At 42.0% G+C, this 19,468-nt stretch overlaps 1 protein-coding gene across 1 annotated transcript in view; it reads right to left on the bottom strand.

The window, feature by feature from the left end:
* The window catches only part of CFAP47 (cilia and flagella associated protein 47), a 773,444-nt gene that overhangs the window by 295,825 nt on the left and 458,151 nt on the right, over positions 1 to 19,468 (bottom strand). The window contains exon 50 of the mRNA XM_059724382.1: positions 11,749 to 11,886. Coding sequence (XP_059580365.1) covers positions 11,749 to 11,886 — 138 coding nt within the window. The remainder of the gene's footprint in view (positions 1 to 11,748; positions 11,887 to 19,468) is intronic.

The raw sequence follows: 19,468 nt of genomic DNA, 5'->3' as shown, positions 1-19,468 counted from the left end.
CGTGTAATCAATTAAAAACCAATTCCTTGTATTCGCAAACTTAGATCCAAATATTTATGAAAATGTAATGATTACTAATATAAAATTCAATGTTAACTACACAATCCGTATGTGTGATGCAGATAATTTATTATGATAATGGTTTTAGCAGTATCTGTGGTTGCTATTTAAGAGTATTAGTAATTTGTTGTCAGTTTTAAAAACTTAATCATACCACCTGTAGCCAATAGATATGAAAACTTTAAGTTTTCACTTGGGTATGAGTTCCTCCATGATTGGTGATGTTGCATAAAATCTTGTTCTAAACCAGTGGGGCCAACCTTTTTGGCAGGCATGGCTCAAACTAGCCATATACCCTCTCTGAATGCCACTCTGATCCCCTTTTCCTGCCTGACTGGCTGTTCTGCTTTGTTCTCCCTGATTTATGATTCCTGCTTGATCTAATGCTTTGCTTTTTGGCCTGTGCTCCCTGTCAAATCTATTGCTATGCTTTCTGCTCCCTGCCCTATTTGCCACTGTGCTGCCTGTCCCCTCCCTGGTCTATGTGCCATAGGTTGGCCACCCGCGTTCTAAATCATCATGCAACAAGGCAGTCTGCAGTAATGCCAACCTTTGCAAAACAATGGCGAGACTCCTGATTTCCAAGTCAAATGAACTCTAACTCATGATCACTAGATAGAGAAATGAAATCTTGGGATTTTTAGTTCTGGTGCATGTACAACAGTGCCATGCCAGTAAGTCTGTGGAGGGGAAGGGGAAGGGAGAGAGGTGGGGGAGCAGGCTGAGGCCCCCATGGTGAGGGAGGGAGAGGGGCTGGGGCGGGCTGTGTGACAGAGCTGCAGGCAGCTGATCCAGAAGCATGGCGGGGAGTGGCTCCCTGCCACGGTGCACAACTCTGGAGGAGGCATGGGGGGCAGGTGTCCCCCGGATTTGTGCCCAAGGCAGAGGCAGGCTGCCTGCTGTGGACTTGGGGCTCTAAACTCTGCTGCTTTGCCCTGGGAGCCGCATCTTGGCCACACCACACATCCCCTGCTTGCCTGGTGTTGTCTCATAGTTCCCAGGGCAAAGGCAGCAGGGAGCAGAGCCACAGCCTGCAGCAGGCAGTCTGCCTCCACCCCAGACAAATCCAGGGGACACGTGTCCCCCCATCTTCCCTGAGAGTTCACACAGGGGCAGTGAGCCACCCACTCCTCCCATGTCTCTGTCAGACAACCCCCGACCCAACCCGGCTGCCTGCCTGTCCCTCACTCCCAAGCCACAGCCCCCCCCCCCCCAACCCCCCAGCCCTGCTGCTGCCCCGCACTCCTGACCCACAGTACCCTGCACCCTGCCATGGTATGTGGGGAATCCCCCCACTTCCCTGGGCTCCAAACCCAACACACACACACACACACAGCCCCCCACACCTTCACAAATAACACCCCCCACACATGCACACACACCAAAAATAGCATCTCGTGATTTAGATTCCAAATCTCTTGATTTTTTAACAGTTTGTCTCATGATTTTTGACAGGGTGAGGTTGGCAGCACTGATGTCTGTCCCTGTAAAAGGGAACAGTCAGCTGTATTGAGGAAGCCCATTTTGAGCATATTTGAATAATGAGGCTTGAGAGCTTCAAACTCCAGAGGTGAGAGCAGATAGGCAGAAAACAATTTGCAATGAGACAGGAAGCAGGCTGTGAGCTGAACCACTTAGCTTCATGGAGAGGCCAAGCTCCTGTGCTGTGGCCAAAACAAAATGTGTTCTCTCTCCTCCCATTGTCCTAGACAGGATAGCAGGGTGTAGTTTTGCTTGTTTGTTTTTATTTAGGAAAATTGGCTAAGAAGCTCCTCAGGGAATAAAACCTGCTTGCAAAAGCCAAAAAGATTATTTTACCTGTACTGGCATTCTCTAAATTTTGCATCACATATACCATCTTCAGAAGCACTGGCTGCTAAGGTTTGAAAAGCAGAGCTGTATTTGCCCTCTGGATCTAGATCCCAATACCCTGCCAGCAAAGTATCTGTAAATACTAGAGCATTCCCAACTGCCCTCTCAGGTCCTTAATCTACCTGTCGTCAAAGCTCTTTTAAAAGACAGTGCGGAAGAATGAATATGAGTCTGTAAAGAAGACAAGTAAACTCCAATTAGAGATAATTAATCTACTTTCTTCCTACCCAGATTACATAGTACCTGTCACTGAAGAAGGGGTGGCTGAGAGAAATTAAATTAAAGAGTGAAAAGGAAGTCTCTACAAAGTGGAAGTCTGGCTTAATTGCAAAGTCAAGACAACAAGGCTTTGCTTCCTCAAATGGGCTTAAAATAATCTAGCTAAAGAGTCTTTAAATAGGCACATTCATGACAACTAAGAAATTAAGAAAGTACTTCATGCTCAGTTTCAAAGTTTTCATTCTCTTTCTCTACTTTTATGATCATGTACTTACAAAGGGCTGAGACAGTCATCTAAATCATGTTTCCCTTGTAACTAGCTTTAAGGTCAACTCCCACTGTTTTGTTGATGACCGTCCAAATATCCCCATGTACAAAAGAAGCACGATCAAGCACAGAACTGATCCTCAATTTGTAACCACCATTCTCTCTATATTTTACACCCTATTTTCTACCTCTAGAAATCTCTGGCAACGTAACATTTCTCTATAAACCACTGCCTTAACTTTACCTCCGTAAATAATTCTCCACCCACATCATCATATACTGGCTCACTGTGCGACTTCAAGCATGTCTTTTAACTTAAAGCCTTGTTACTTGTTCACTTGCAACAATTGGAAATCACTGAAATGTAGTGACCTATTGATATGTTAGGCATGTTGGAAGTTAATCCTCACCTGAAATGGAACAATTGCCAGGAGGGCACTTAGTATGTATTAAACTGCTTTAATGTATCTGTTTGCATGTTAACTGCACTTAGTAAGTGTTAAATTGAATGTTTGACACCTCCCTTAGTGTGTCTTTTTCATCTGAAAATAAATTGTATTGACCTCACTGGAGAGTTTAACCAAGATTTGTAAATGTCTCTGAGTAGCACAAAATATTACTTAAATGATCAATATCATTATTCCCTTTTCTTGAAACTCCTTTTTTGATATTTTTCTTAAGTTCCAGCTTGCCAGTTGCCAATATATAAAGAACATTATTCCATGGCTCCCTGACATACAAAATAGCATGACCACCCTGTACTGTACTGCGCTGTCATCTAATAACTTATTCACTTTTCATTAATTTTTTGGGTGCAGATGCAAACCACTGTCTTTTTTGTTTAAAAATTATCCAGTGAATTGTTCCAGCTGCCTCACTATTCTCTTTTCTTCACTTTCCTTTTGCTCACCTAGTAATGGCTTCCCCTCTATTTCTTTATATAATCTCTTCACTTTTGCTGTTATGGTCTTATCTATATCACTTGCAGTCTTCAACAGTTAATTTACAGTCTCTCCACTTATTTTCAAATCCCACCTGAACGTATCTTTTTGACTTGCCAAAGAGTCCTAAATTCTTTTTTCCCTGCTAAGAACTGTTTTTATATTTTGGCTCTGCAACTCTATCATTTACCTGTCTGTTTAAGCATTTTGTCTCATGCTTGCAAGACAGACCATTTTTGTTCAATTTGTAATAATGCATGCAGTTCCTGTAAATGAAGAATGTGTTTTACGTTTTTACACTAGCTCATTTTAAGGCCACCTTCCTTTTTGGTCCATCTGAATGACTGTTTATTTGTCCTTTTAAATATATGGTGTTTTAAAATAAGTTGTGTATTTCTATTTACCTACTTCTTTTATGAGGTGACATTCAAACTAATTAAAAATTGTAGGAAATTCATGATTTTTCTAACCAGCAACAGGCAGAAAATAGTTTCAAGTAAAGAACATAGATCTTACTTATAAACCTGAATTTATCACTGCCAGGTCCAATTACAGACTGGAATACTGTTTAATAACTTTTTTATATAATACTCTACGTGATTTATTTTATGTGATGTTGGAATAGTATTTGCATGCTACCTACAGATGTGAGTTATGTTTACAGTTGGTGCAACTGCATGTGCCATTAAGATGACATGATAAACTCCAGTGCAGTTTGCACCAGAGCCAGCTGGTGCACCTGTGTAACAGGGAACCCCTGCCCTGTTACTGGAAAGTGGAATGGCTTACGGGCAGGGTTTTTGTAGCAACCAGCAAAGTGGGGCTTAAGGAAGGACCCTGTGGACAAGTCAGCTGACAAGGGAGTCACCTGCCCTGCGGGGCAAGGCTTAATATAAGAGCCCAAGGCTGCAGAGAGAGGGTAGGCAGTCTGTCTCTGCAGGCTGCTGGAGAAGAACTTTGTCAGAGAGACTGGTTGGGGACTGTTTGCCTTAAAGGCTATCAGGGATGGAGCCTGGTACTTAAAGGAGCAGGGCCAAGTGATTGCCTACAATAAAGGCTAAGGTTAGTTACAAAGCCCCAAGGAAAAGGACTTGTGTTATAGCCAGTTTGATAATTGGTGATTTTGGAGTGGGTAGAAGAGGAGTGAGCAGATGCCACAGCAAAGTGCCTGGTGTCACAACCCAAAGTTGTGATTTTTTGTTTGTGTGTGCGCTTCGGCACCGCTAAATTATTTCCCGCCAATTTGTCGCTTTCTTTGCACGGTAGATTTCTCTGCTGCAAGAGAGAACTCTGGTGCAACGGGGGATTTCCCGCCAGATTACAGCTTCTTTGCAGGGTGCATCTCTTTTGCATTGTAGTGATACACGTTGTAAAGAAGTTCCCGCCATTTGTATTAGGATTTACGCCACATTATTGGCCCATTCCTAATGTAGGCACACGTGGCGGCTAGCGATTGGCTTGCTAGCCGTATAAAAGACTTGGGTAGTTTCCGCCCAAGTCGGAGGAGGGAGGACGAGAGAGATTCTGTGTGAAGATCTCCAAGCACTGCGGACCCTCGCGGACCTGATGCGCCTCCCCTAAGCAGGCAATAGAGGCAATAGAACCGAGCCTACGGAGCTTTAGCTTCTAGCCTCTCCCCATTGCCGAGCGCAATCCTAGACGTATCCCTTTCCTATAACTTCGGACCCGTGGAGCCTAAGTAACTCCGGGGAAACTTTTCGAACCTAATCGAACCGGATCCACGGAGCTTCAGCAACTCCGGGGAATAGAAACCGGACCGAGCCCAATTTTCAAACCCACGGAGTCTTAACAGCTCTGGGGGCCTGGGAACCGAATAACAAAACCCACAGAGCTTCAGTAACTCCGTGCGAGCAACTGAGTTTGTTGTAATCCTCCAACGGGGATTCAAGCGGGAGCTGTGCCTGGAAACCTGTCCAGCCTACACCAATGCCATCTTTGGGTGTAAGTAAACAATCTTTTCAATCAACCATTATGCCTCCGTAACTAATTCTAACTCGCGTGTGCTAAACCGCCCAGCGGTTCTCTCCAGCCCAATATGCCCGGGCTGCTGGCCACAGCCCGTATGCAACGAAGATGGGTCCGGTTTGCCCCGGTTCGCCCCCGGCTCGCACATGGCGGCGAGAATAGGATCAGAATCACCGCCGTACATGGCGACGAAGGTGGGAGCGGGGCCCAGCCCGCACCCCTGGGTGGCCCCTTGGAGTTTAACCCACGGTGGGAGGCCCTGAGAGATGCACTGGTGACTTAACGTCCCCCTCCAAACCCCGCCAAGGAGGTGCCAGGGTCATGCCAGTGTTTGCAGCTTGCTAGAGGGCCTTGATTTAGGACATACTATCAGCTTAGGCCCAGATGGAAGTTTAAAGCCCAGAGAGAGAACGGGAGAAAGCAAGCCTAGCCTGGGCAAGGGCCAAGAGGCCCAGTGACCAGGAAGGGTAGAGCCAGGGCTAGGGGGCCTTGTCCACAAAAAGGACAGGGATGAGAGCCAAGGAAGCCCAGGAGCTGAACCAGGCTCAGCAACTGTATTGCTGAGGACAGGCCAAAGACAAAGCCAGATTGGCAGTCAAGAGCTGGAGCCCAGAAGCCAGGTCCAGAACAGTGGGCTGTGGCTAAGGGACCAACTAGAGAAGAACGGAAGAAGCTGGGAAGGCTAAGGCCCCAACAAGGGAGTAAAGGCCTTAAGTGGCCTGGTGGCTTTGGAGACAGGTGGGTCAGGCAGAGGCTCCTGGGTCAGCCCCAGGGGCCAGAGGGTCAGCCCCAGGCTCCTGGTGGTAGCATCAGGCAGCAGAAGGGCTTGCTGGAGCATAAGGGTGCTAAAAAGTGGTGGGCTAGGCAGCAGTCAGCCCCCAAATTTTAGCACCCTTATGCCCCAGCCAGCTTCTGTCATCATCTACATGTGCATTTCAGTGCACATACTTACTCCACCGTAGGATAGTACTGTCACTGACAGTACTATCTTATGGTGGAGTTAATTTACTGTGCCCTAATGCTGGTGCACATATAGACAGTGACATTTTGCTGTGGAGCTAATTAGTTAACTCTGCACCCAGAGTTTGTCAGGAATTTTAATTGTGGGTAAGAGAACATATATTTTAATCTTAAGATGTGTTTCTTTAAAAGGCAAACACAAAACAGGAATGTCCTTTCCAACAGCCAGAAACCCCCACCTTGAGAAGAAACTTTAACATTTTCCTTTTTTTGGATGTGAAAGAAAAGTATCTGATATGTTAAGTCCTCCAAAAGCTGAGACAGGCTGTCCCTCTCTCCAGCTTCATCTTTATATATAAAGACAAAAAAAAATTAAAATCTCAATTATAAATAATTGAAGAATTTTAGGAATACTATTATTTAAAACTGGTGTCTTTTATAAATACTTAACTTTTCTTGTAACTTTAAGGGAAATATGGGTGCAGACAGAAGTGACAAATTTTACCCGATCTGGCCACAGAAAGTGGTTTACAACTGGTACCAAATGCAAGCGCATGGCTACAGACAGTTTTAAAAAGTTGCTGATCAGGTGAAATTCTGAACCCATATGGCATGAAGGTTCACATGAATATGTCACAAAACAAAGCATCTTCTCTAATTTCTGTCTGTGCTGCCTGCCAGCCTATTGCTTTTTTCAGAATGCGAGGGGGGAAAAGGAGCAGAGGGAGTTTGGTTTGGGGGATTTTCAGCTCCCATTGGATGGTGGAACAAGTGTATTGGAGCCCTCCTGAGGTGGGAGGGCTCCAATTCACCCACCCCATCCTCCAGTGCTGCCTGGGGAACCCCTAGAATGAGCTCCCTTTGCTCCCTCCCCCTCCTCCCACCCATTCTGAAAACTTTGCAGCTTCACAGGGAGGAGGGACCATTGCTAGGAGAAACTGGCTACAGCCAGATTCCTCTCCCCCCTGGAACCAGCAGTGACCTTCTGTTTGTTCCAAGGGATCATTGTAAAAGTATTCTCAGTTACAGAGGGGGGCTGCACTTGTCTCTGCACACAGACACGCATTTTGTTTATTCTTTAAATACTAAGAAGTAGTATAAGGTTATTTGAGATGTTTATTTGCAATAATTTTGTGTTTTAAATACAAGCTGTATTTAAAAGTTGGTTTATTCAAAAGTAGTTAACTCATTTGGCATTATTAGTGGTTACTAAAATAAGAAAATTAACTATAGACTCCTGCTATAGATGGTCAGGATGTTGCAGATGCAGTGCTCTATGAACTATATGAGAAGCAAAGTTTGATTTGTAATATCTGTTACTGGTCCAACTGTGGAGCTGGAATGCTGCTTTGTGATTTAAAGCTCGTCTAACATCTCATCCAACCCTACAGCTGGCCTAAATAAAAGATATTACAAAAAAAACCCTTGCTTCTCATATATTAATTGCAGAATAAGGCTATTTTCAAGTTGTGATTAAACAACTTCCCAATCAAGTCCAAAAAACAGTCTCTAAGAGATACTATGAAGAAGAATCAATGGCTTTGAACAGATGTTCATTTCTAACAGTGGAAAATAATCAGAAATTTCCACTTCTAGACATCTTCCCAGGAGAGAGCACAGTACAGGTGATCAGGTGACCTTGGTCTGGGGAAGGCATGGGGAGCAGTAGCTGCTCCAGTGTCCTCCCTTAGTGATCTAGGGAACCGACAGGAGCAGACTGTAGGCCTGAAATATGCCTTATTGAAATGCTTAGCCTGAGTAATGCCATTTTGACTTGACATAACTAACCATAGGCACTGAGTATTTGGGGCCCAAGGGTTTGGGTATTTGGGGCCCACAGGTTTCCCCTTGCAGGCTGGAAGAGTTCCATCCTGGGAGGGGCTGCTTGGGGCTAGGGGAAGCAGGGAGGGCAATTGGAGGCAGGGAGCACCATGTGCATATGCACATACATGTGCACTTGTCAGCCATGTAATATCTGGAGAGAGCTGCAGGAGCTGCTCTCCACCAAGTCTAAGAGGACAGGGGGGAAGGGAGCAGAGGTGATGCAGTGGGGGGGGTGGGGGGCAAAGCAACATAGCAGGGGGGCATATGCCCCCCAAGTATTCTGCACCCACACTGGGGTGCAAGGCTGCAGCATGGCGGGACCAGCTCTGGGCAGGAGCCGTCCCCACAGCCCAACAGGTGGGACCAAAACCTGCCAAGGTGAGGTGCAACAGTGGTTGTGGCACAGAGTTGTACCCTATGCTACTGCTAGGCATGCAGGGGGCACCTCACTTTGGCTGCCATGGTGGAACGATGTTTCCTCTTGTGCTAGGTCCTGCCAGCTGGGCCATGGAGGCGGTTCCTGCTCGGAGCTGGTCCAGCTTGGCAGCAGCCCTGTACCCTGCATCCCTGCTGTGGACAAAGGAATCTCGGGGGATATGTGCTATGATTAAAACCCTGCCACATTGCCTGTACCCCCTCCCACCCTCACCTGTGGCCACACCCCCATTCCCCACACACCCACCCCGTTCCCCACACACTGATGGGCTGGAGGTGGAAGGCACAAGTCCATCATCTTGCCCCCCCCAGCAAAAATAAAAGTCAGTGCCTATGTAACTAAACGCCATTAAAGCAGAGCAAGCAGGACAGTTTACAGTGACCTCTGTATGAGCCATGTCAATGAAAAAGTTAAAAGAAGATGTGGTAGCAGTCCTGAGACAGCAGAATACAGATGGCAGTCTAAGTCTAACAGGAAAGACTACTGTGAAAGATGATTGGTACATACTTATGACATATAGAACATACAGAAGAGAACTACAAAGAAGTTTATAAAAACCTAAGAAAAAAAGACTGGGGAAGGGGAGAGAGAGAGAACACCACACAGGAAAATAAATAAAAATAAAAAACAAAAAAAACCTATTCTAGCTCTCAGGCAGTGATGGACACCTGGCCAGTTGAACTCACTGTATCCATTGGAAGGCTCACGTAAGAATATCTATATGGACTGTTAGGGCTTGCTTAAAGGTTAAATGTTAATTTTAAGGCCTGGAAGAGGCTTGTTTCACCCAGGAGAATTTGGATGAACATTTGTACACTCATAGTGTCTATTGGTAGAAAAACAATGCCTGCATGTGGCCAATGTCTCCTTTGAGGATTTGCTAAGATAAAGATTCCTTTATGAATAACTTAAAGACCATTTTAAAGCTTAGTATTAAAACCATTCTTTGATGATGTTCCAAGAGTCCCCCCCACAGGAACAAAAATAGTGGGCACCCTGCTGCATAGCTATTAAGAGTTTACACATTCATGAACTGAAAATGTAATTAGGGCTCTTCATGAAGATGATGAGCAGAGATCCTGGTTTTCTCTGATAAAAAAATCCCCAATTTTTTAATTAAAAAAGTAACCCAAAAATCCACATTTTTCCATGATTAAAATGGAATGCCACTAATATCTATATATCTGTAGATATTTGTATATATCTGTATATCTATATAGATATCTGTATAGTGGTGTTTCATTTTAATCATGGAAAAATGTAGATTTTGGGTTACTTTTTTTAATCTGAAATGTTTTTAATTTTTTTTCCATCAGAGAAAACCAAGATCCCTGATGATAAACCAGTGAAAGGTGACAGCAATGAATACCTAAATTTTGGCAAGCACTGGATAGGGTGCTCTTGCACCTCCTATATAGCTATGACTGGAAAAACTATAAATCACTCTGCACAAAAGTGAAACTGGTCGAGTTTGTGCCTTGGGCAGCAGGCTCATACCTGGTAAGGTTTGCACTATGTAGTGTCAGAATGGAGGCAGCAGGCTCAAGGTTCTGGGCACCCAGAGTGGAGTGGAAACAAGACAGTAAGAGGTGAGGTGTCACTACCAACAGCCAGGTTACCTTCACCTGGCCCCAATGCTGCTGCAAATTTATGTGCCAAACAATAGTGCAAGGACCTTAATTTGGCACAGGCTGTAGGGCCAGGGAAGGCTTGTGGCATTGGCATCTCTCACAATGAGGAAGGGCAAAGTTGATGAGGGAATTTGTGTCCTCCCTCCATTCCACTCTGCCTGACTGGGGCCTTGAGCCCCCTGCCTCCATTCTGGATCTCAACTATACTGAGCACCCACAGCTTGTGCCCCAGTCATCTACCCTTAGTTATACTACTGCCTCTAAATGAAGAAAGCAGCAAATTTTCTCTCATCTCTCAGTTTCAGTGGCGCTCATGTCTTAACTTCTCTTAGCTTATCATGGCCTGTTTGTCTGTTTTCTTTCAAGGAAGCAAAAAGCACCAAAAGAAAGAGTCCATACCACCTCAAGCAGCAACTGTGTTCCTGCATAGCACAGGACACCACTTGGACTGCAACGTAAAGATGAGGAAGTTTGTGAAGGCTCTGCCAGGGAATTTTTTTTTTTGTTATGATTGTAATGCAATACTAAAATGCTATTCTCATTCGAGATGGCAGATGCAAAAAACTTTTAATTCAATGAAAGATGCTTACTGTTCATTAGATTGCCTATCTCAGAACAGCTAAACAAAAGATAGGAGCTGGGACCTATATTTATAATGTATTTGAAGTGTCTTTATGATTATATAACCAATTTTACAAAAAAGATCTCAATATTGACACAAAATAGCTAATAAAATTATAATCATTATAACTTAGGTTATTTTAACTGTGCTCAATATGTTCATGTTCCTTCCAATTCTATGTTCCTACATTTCTGGAAATCATTTAAGTTAACAGAAATTTTCAACCAACTATACTGAGCGTTAATTGGAGTTATTACCAGGTAAAGACGATTGGGGCTGTACTTCTATATATATATATATATATATATATATATATATATATAATCGTCCTCCTGTTCCCTCCCACCTCCTTGTCCCCCCCAAATATGCACAATCCTCATGGATTCTCTTTTCTTACAAGATCTGATTTGATATCGACAGCACCTGCAGATTCTAAGAACAGGATTTCTACTGGCAAAACTCAAAAGAGAACCTGCAATTTTTTTTAGAGGCTGATTCCATATTCTGTGAACTCTGTCCAAGTAAATTTCAGTAACTATTTGCTTTGCTGTTCTGAAACACATTGATGCTACCTGTTCTGACATTAATAGAAGTATATTTTTAAAAGATAGGATGTGTCTGTTAGGTTATTTCTGTTGCATTTAAGCTATTGTTGTTATCTACAGTCTTGAAAAAGTCCAGATTCTGCACCACCAAGTGTTGCAAAAAGCATAAAAATCAAAAACCAAACAAATGATAAAACTTAAAACTACATTTTTTTTTAAGAATCAACAATGGATAAATTCTTGGACACGTGCAAAAAAACCATTTGGTTATACATTATTCACAGGCATGTGACTTGGCATATAAAATATGCATTTCATTTAAAAATGAATGATGATAGAAATGTATACAGACTGATAATGAAATTATTTACAATAATACACATACCAGTGTTTGCTGCATCAACAGTTTGCAATGTCTCTGTTGACAATTTCTGAAGGCCCTGTTCACCATCTGTCTCCTCCGGTGATTTGTTATGTTGAGGCTGCTGTTGTTCTTCGAATTCAGCAGCAAATGAAATTACACCTAAAACAAATATGTACCAGATGTTATATTAACCGGGGCATTAGTTTTATAAAATGGACTGCCAGGCTCACATGACTGTTGCCTCAGCTCTGAACTCATAAAATATGAGTTAAAACCTAAATCCTAGGTGTCAGCTCTCCAATTATAAATTGACTGTAAAAGAAAATGCATCTTTTGTGAATTCAAGAAAATGATCCCCGTTTCAAAATTTCAATATCCCATGAGGGATAATTCTTTTAGCAGCTTACATGAAAGAATTAGAGACCAGTGATAAGGAATATAGCTAAACTGGTTTTTAGAAGATTATAAAATATGCATGAGAATTTTACAGGGGTGTAGGTTGTAGCTGTGTTGGTTTAAAGACATAGGCAGACAAGGTTCTTTGCGTGAATAGGCTATCTTTTATTAGACCAACTTAACTTATAAGTTATTTCCAAAGTTATTTTTAGGTGTAGTTCAGAGTGTTGATTGTTTCAGGATTGTTTTTAATCATAGCTCATAGCATTCTGGTTTTGCTGCTGTGGCCCAATAAACTTAACTGGTTTATAAGTTTTCCTAGCGTGCACTTTAATATGGTACATAAATTGCAATAAAATACTTAGTAACTATTAAATATCCAGAGATTATAAATATATGTCCACTTATTAGACAAGAAAAAGCAACTTTTAGGCTAACAATAGAGAATGATATTGAAGTATAAACTCTACTATATGTACCAATGGCAAACCTAAACATTTAAAGCATAAGTTTGGAAAGAATCTGACTTTTCCTTACATTTCAGTGCCTCTAACTATGCAGTGTAATCAACATATCTTTTTGAAATAAATATATTCCATTACTAATTGATTTTTGTCACGCTCAATATTTCATTAAGTTCACTCAAAACTGAAACAAATCTATTGAGTTGTACTTTTTGATATGGCACAGTTTTTTTCAGCTTTTGACTTGAGTTATCAACCAACATATGGTATGAAGTTTTTAAAAAAGATGGTTTAATTCTTGCTAATTGTACTGTTCATGACATTTATTTTGTTGGAGTTCAGCTTATTTAATGATACTACATGAAGAGACATTTTACTGCATAATATTTTAAGTGTTTTTGGAGAATGTTCCCACAGGGAGCTGTTCCAATTACATCTTATTAATCATTTTGTGATTTGCACAGATGGACGAAATATTCATAGAGAAATTTGTTTTTACTCAACTTTGCTTCTGTTTGATTTCATGAAACATTGGGAAAATTGGTGCAATTAAAAAAAATATAAGAACATTTTTATGAAAAGGCTTTTGCCTATCACCACTCTATGGTACATTTTTGGATTTGTTTTTATAAATGTGAGCCAGGTCAATTGAATCAACGTGCCTTCAGCCAACTCTCCTGACAGTAGCCAAGTTCTCAGAGGTATCTGCATTTCTGCACTCTTTGAGTTAGCAAAAATGACTATCAACTGCACTTTGCTCCTTCCCATACTGTATGTGGAAGCAACTTACTGTCATTAAGCTTTAAACTTTGTTCCTCCTCATCACTTCATTCCTCAAAAGACTGTCCTTGTATTCTAAACCCTGCAGCATTCTCATTTAGTTCCATTTGAAATACGATTTAATGAACAATGACTTTTCCATTGCATTTATGTTGTTACATGGTCATCTGAATAAATGAAAGTAATGAGTCGGCAGTACTCAAATGACTCCTGAAGTGAAACAGCTGTTATTTGCCGTCCTGTGTTTTGGCCTGCTCTATTACTTAAGTGGCATAGCGTATTTGACAGCTTCCACATGCTGAACAATCAAAAATGTTTTACAGTAATACAAGCTACTTCCAGTCTTTTCATGTCAACTGTGCGCATCAACTTAAACTATTATGGTTGTTTTTTGTTGTTTATTTGGGGTTTGTGACTTTGTTTTTTGTTTTGTTTTGGGGTTGTTGGGGGTTTTTGAGGGGGAGGAGGGGGCATTTCTGCACCAAGCAGCATCTGAGCAGCACATCTATAATGAACCAAAATTGAAAACAATAAAAATGAAAATAGACATACATTTAAGCCTAAATGAAGGAACCATATTTCTTTTTTATTTCAGTATGTGAAATTACAAACGTAACAGTTCATTCTCTAGGGGAATCTAAAACACCCAGCCACAAAAAAAGGAAAAACAAATAAAATAAATAACTATCAAATAAACAAATAATTGAAAGGATCTTGAGATAGGCAATGAAGAGTCACAACCTGGTATTAAGTCTCAGGACAAAATGCGAGTGTAGTTTTGGTCAACAGAAGAAGTATATTACAGAGCAAAAAAAGTGGAGAGAGACCCTTATTTTATGAACAAGTACCCATGTATCTAAAATTGTCAATTGTTATGTGCAAAACTCATGGAGGGAACAGAAAGTACCTATGACCTGTTTAAGAAAGGTTTTATTATTTGACCCCAAGTAATTCAGAATTTATTGTTACATGCATATAAATTCCAAAAGTAGCAAGGATTCCTTAAGGCGATTCCTTTTATTGGACAAACTGTGTAGCTGGAGCAGAGTTACACAAGCTTTTGAATACAAGCCATTTTTTGTCAGGTATGGCCAGAACAAGCTAGCCACTGCATAGTAAAGAACAATTGTTGGAGGATATGCCCAACTACACAGCTGGTTCAGTAAAAGCTGTCACTCTAAGAAATCCTTGTCTATTTTATAATTTCGTGGTGATGATCATGGCTACAACATTGTTATTAAACAACTATAATCCATTACCAAAGACACATCTTCAATTAAATAACCATCATGGCTTAAGGGGTTTGTGAAAGACATATTACAATCCATATACATATACAATTTGGAATACATATACAACATGGAAAAAGTGGGGAAGCATAGGCAGTACTGAGTCCAAATTGAGAAGAAATCTGGATAGTTGATAAGGGAAGCTAAAGATATCAAAAATAACCTTTTAACCTCTAATTCTGCACAAACATTATGAACAATAGGAAGGAACTCTGTAAATGAAACTTAACAGTTGCATAAGATCTAGTATCAGATAAACAGCAATAAAACATTGCCGATCATGATTCAAATGTGAAGCTACATCCATATTCTGCATGAAACAAAACAGAATTACATATTCATATTTTGGTTATTCATACTTTCTGTTCTATTAGTAACTGGGGTACAATACATAGCAACAGTGAACCTTTTTAAACTAACAGAACTAGATTACTTGCATCACTGAGTATTAGAAGAACTGTCAGAGGAACTCCCTGAATCATTAAGTCCTGATTTTTAACAAAGCCATCATATTAGGGGAATTCCAGTAAACTGGTGGAGGTAGGAAGAAAGTGAGAGCGTCAAAGTTTTGGAATTATATAAGTAAATGGTACAACCACATAACTACAAGAAAGTTAAACTGATATGGATACCCAGAAAACTGTGGAAAGGCTGAAATGATCCCACAGTTAGAAAGGAATTAAACAACAATAGTATTATTAATGTCAATCAGTATGGTTATGGGGAATAAAAGTTTTCAGGAAAACTTGACAACATGTTTAATTTGATGAAAACTTAATTTGGTAAAGGTAACTGATTTTACCTAATACACAGACTTCTGTAAAGCATTTGTTTAAATCCTGCCTGACATTCTAATAAAAATGTCATCAATATATAAAATCAGTGTAGCCTATATTAAAATAATTAAAATGTGTGTACCTAATAGATCACAAAAAAATCATAATGAGGAATCAATATTATATGAGGGGTATTTCTATTAAGGTATGTATTCTTCTATTAAGGTATGTATCTCACCTGCCACACCTTGATGGAAAAAGAGATGATAATAATAGGGAGGCCTCCCATAGGCCTTCTCATGGCCCCAGTCCAACTGCCCTCTCACTGGACCACTCAAGTCACCTGTGCCCTAAAGGGGACCCAAACCCTTAGGGGATAATGGTGTGGCTCCAATTCTCCCCTACACCATGCCCCAAGCCTCAAGGGTGTTACAAAATCATTGTTCTCCTGTCAAGGCTTCAGCCTCATAGGCCTCTGCTCCATTACTCTTGGCTAGGCCTCCTAGCCCAGGCCTATCGTGTCGGACTTGGCTTTCAGGTCCTAGCTCCAGTTCATCCCTTCCAGTCACTGGTCCCTTGGCCCCTGTCTGCTGGGCCCCAGGCCCCTGTGTGGCTCTGCAGCTTTGCACTCTGCCCCTCTTTGGGCTCAACAGTAGCTCACAGGCATGAATGGGATCTCCATAAACCACCCCTATAGTCCTAACCCAAACAGCCAGGGTAAACACAACATAAACATAAGCCCGTGAGCTATAACACAGCATAAAGGGGAAACAGCCTTCCACCCATTTAAGAGGGAAAACCTTCCTTCACTAAAATGGCATACCTCCCAGCCTGGATTCTTGTGAGCTCCCAGGGCCTCACTGTTCTCACAGGCAGCAAAGTAATCGACCTAGCACCCCTGGGTGGCTCTCCTTGGCAGGCGATCTCTCCCTTGCGGCTGCCAGGGATATCATAGTTTGTCAGCCGAAACCTCAGCCTTATATGGTCCCAGGGCCCTGCCCACTTCCCGTCAGCCAGCTGCCTGCAGATGCCTACTAATTCCTTCACTGGCCTGCTGTCCTGGAAACCTGCAGCTGTTGCATCCAGCCTAGCCTACAGTGTGCCCTGCCTGGGCTGCTTTTATCTCTAAGTAGCAGGCAGCCCCAGGCTCTCTGTTACACAAAGCTATTCAATATCTTTATCAAAAACTAGAAGAAATCATAAGCCCCACTGAAAAGATGCAAATAATGAAAATTGATTGTAAGCTAAATAATGATGGGGACACATTATGTGCATCTCTTGGTAAGGTGGAGCCTTTTGAAGATGCTTTTGACTACAACTAAGATTATGCATCCAAGAGCAAAGAAACTAGGTCTCATTTACAAAATTGGACCGGCAGCCCTGAGTGCAGTGAAACTGAAAAAGAATTAAGGGTCATAATGCATGTTAGGTAATAAAAGACCGAAGTGCCCAATGGAATGCTGTTGCTAAAAGGAAGATCACACTCCCTGAAGACATAATAATCAGGAGTAAAAAGGTGGCATCGCTTCAATTCAGAGCATTTGAATCACTTAAATATAACATATCACTCTGATATCTATGCTTCAATAACAATTTCAACTTACTGAAAGGATTCAAAAAAGCTGAAGGAATGATTTCATATCTTATACTGATTCATATCTTATGCACCCTGCTTTTTTTCCACACAGGTTTTTCTGACCCCAGGATATCCCAATAAAAATTGGAGGGCTTAAGAAAAATCTAAAAGGAAATATTGAAGAACGGGAGGAACCCAGTGATGGCAAAATCACCATCAAAAAGTAACAAGTTTTAGGAAAGTTGTACAAATGCTAAAATATTCATCATGAGATTTTTCCCCCTTCTTCATACACTCCCCCATGAACGTATGTTTGTGTTTTTACTCCATAGGGATCCATTAACTTCTCTCCCTGTTAAAGTGATTTTCTTGAGTTTTATGCCCTAACAACATGAAAAAATGAATTAAGATTTATAAAATATTAAAACTGTATTGTGGGGCTTCCCAGTGTACTTACTGCATGTGTATACATGTACTAATTTTCTAACAGTTAAGCTAACTTAAGTTTTTTAAGTTGACTTATGTGTCCACTCTGACAGTTATGTGCAGCAGAGTCAACTTAAATGCAGCACAAGATAATACACCTCTACATTGTATTATCTTAAATCACATTAGTTGAATGGACTTAGCTCACAAGATGGCTGCCACCATGTCATGGATCTGTAAGTGTGTATGCTCTAGTCTGGCTTATTTTAAGTCACGTTGGTATGTATGCATGCATCAATTATTAAACTATCTCTGCTCCCTTTTAAATCACCTATAAACCCACTGATTTAAATGGGTGCAGTGGGGAGACCAGTGCTGAGAATTTTGAAAATTCTGCACTGCGACTCTTTCTTAGCTGTTGAAAAACATGTTAGTTTTAACAAGTTTAATAAACATGTATTTAGCACACACATATTTCATAGAAATATGCCAAACTTGAAAAATATACTAGGAAAGAACTGTTCGAATATACTTACTGATTTTAGAAGGAATGAGTTAGCTATAGGATCTCATTTATGAGGCCTTTCTGTCCTTGGTAGTTCATTTCTGAAGAAGGTCTCTTAATCAAAATGTCATTACTAGTAATGTATTTATTCGTATCTAAAATGAGGTCCCCCCCCCCATTCAGCCTGGGGCGGGGGGGGGGGGAAGACCCCGATATAAAACGTGAGTATGGGCCAAGCACCTGCTATGGCTCTGGATGGGGCCAGGATGGCTCATGCAGCAGGTGTGGGGTACGTATAGCAGAGAGAGTTGCAGGGGGAAGGGTGCACAGTACAGAGGGAACACAGAAGAAGGGCATGCCCAGTGCAGGGGAGAGCATGAGGAAGGTGTGTGTAAGGAATGATGCATGGAACAAGGGGAGCAGGGGAAGGGAATGTGGGGAAAGGGTACAGGAGAGAGGGCACACAGTGCAGGGGCAAGCACAGGGCAAGGGATGAGTGAAGCAAGGGGAAATGGGAGCACAGGGTGCATGATACAGGGGGAAATGCAGGGAAGGGGTATGCTGAGAGGTGGGAGGAGGCTACAGCAGCAGCTGAGGCTGTGGCTGCAGCTCTGGCCTCAACCCAAACTGGAGCCTACAGCTGAAGCTACTGCTACTACCTGATCTAGCTGGATGCTCCATGCCCCTGGAGGACAGTCAGAACACCTGCAAAAGTAAAGGGGGAGGCAGGCACCAGAGGGGGACAAGTGGCAGCAGGGGAAAAGCAGTAAGGAAAGGATAGGTGGGGCAGGCACAAAGGAGGGCAAGTAGCCAGGGGCAGGGTGCCTGTCCCACCCCAGACCACTGCTTTTCCTGCCACTACCTTTCCTGTGGCAGTGGTGGGGAAGATGAATTTAAGAGAACCTTCCATAACTAGATTCTAGACATGGAAAGTTAAAATAAACTGATAAATTTTCCATGTCTAGAATCTAAGAACTGGGGGGAAGAGGGGATCATCTTAAATTCAGGGTTGTCAAGAATTTGGGTAAATATGGTACTATACATCACAAACCTGTTGACAGGGGACCCCTGGAGCCCTGTGTTTCTCTCTACTCTGCTGCCATGTGCCCCAAGGGACAGACTGAGGTTGCCCTGAGATAGCTCTCTATACCAGCACCTCAGTTCCTCTGCCCTTACCTGCAGCTACAGTTAGGGATCTCTCCTGAACCTGAGTCGTCCCTCATTTTTGGGCTATGAAAAAAGAAATTATAGCTCCCCATCTCCATGGAGAAGGTTAGCATGGAATACAATCTGCTCAGAAGTCACTCCTTCCACAGGCAGCCAATAAAGAGACAAACAAAAAGATTTACTATAAAAACAGAACATGCATAAGAAAAACAGTAACCATATGCTGATATACCAACAGATATAAAAGTAAACAAACACAAGAAAATACCAGAGCATTGACCTATTCTTACCCTACACCTTAAATCCAAAGATGCAGTCCTTGGCCAGCTTCAACAGTCTAAAATGCAACCTCTTGCTCTGAC

The sequence above is a fragment of the Alligator mississippiensis genome, chromosome 1, assembly GCF_030867095.1.
Source record: "Alligator mississippiensis isolate rAllMis1 chromosome 1, rAllMis1, whole genome shotgun sequence".
NCBI lineage: Eukaryota > Metazoa > Chordata > Crocodylia > Alligatoridae > Alligator > Alligator mississippiensis.
Note: the sequence above shows the minus strand (reverse complement) of the source record. Positions and strands in the feature narration are given on the sequence as shown.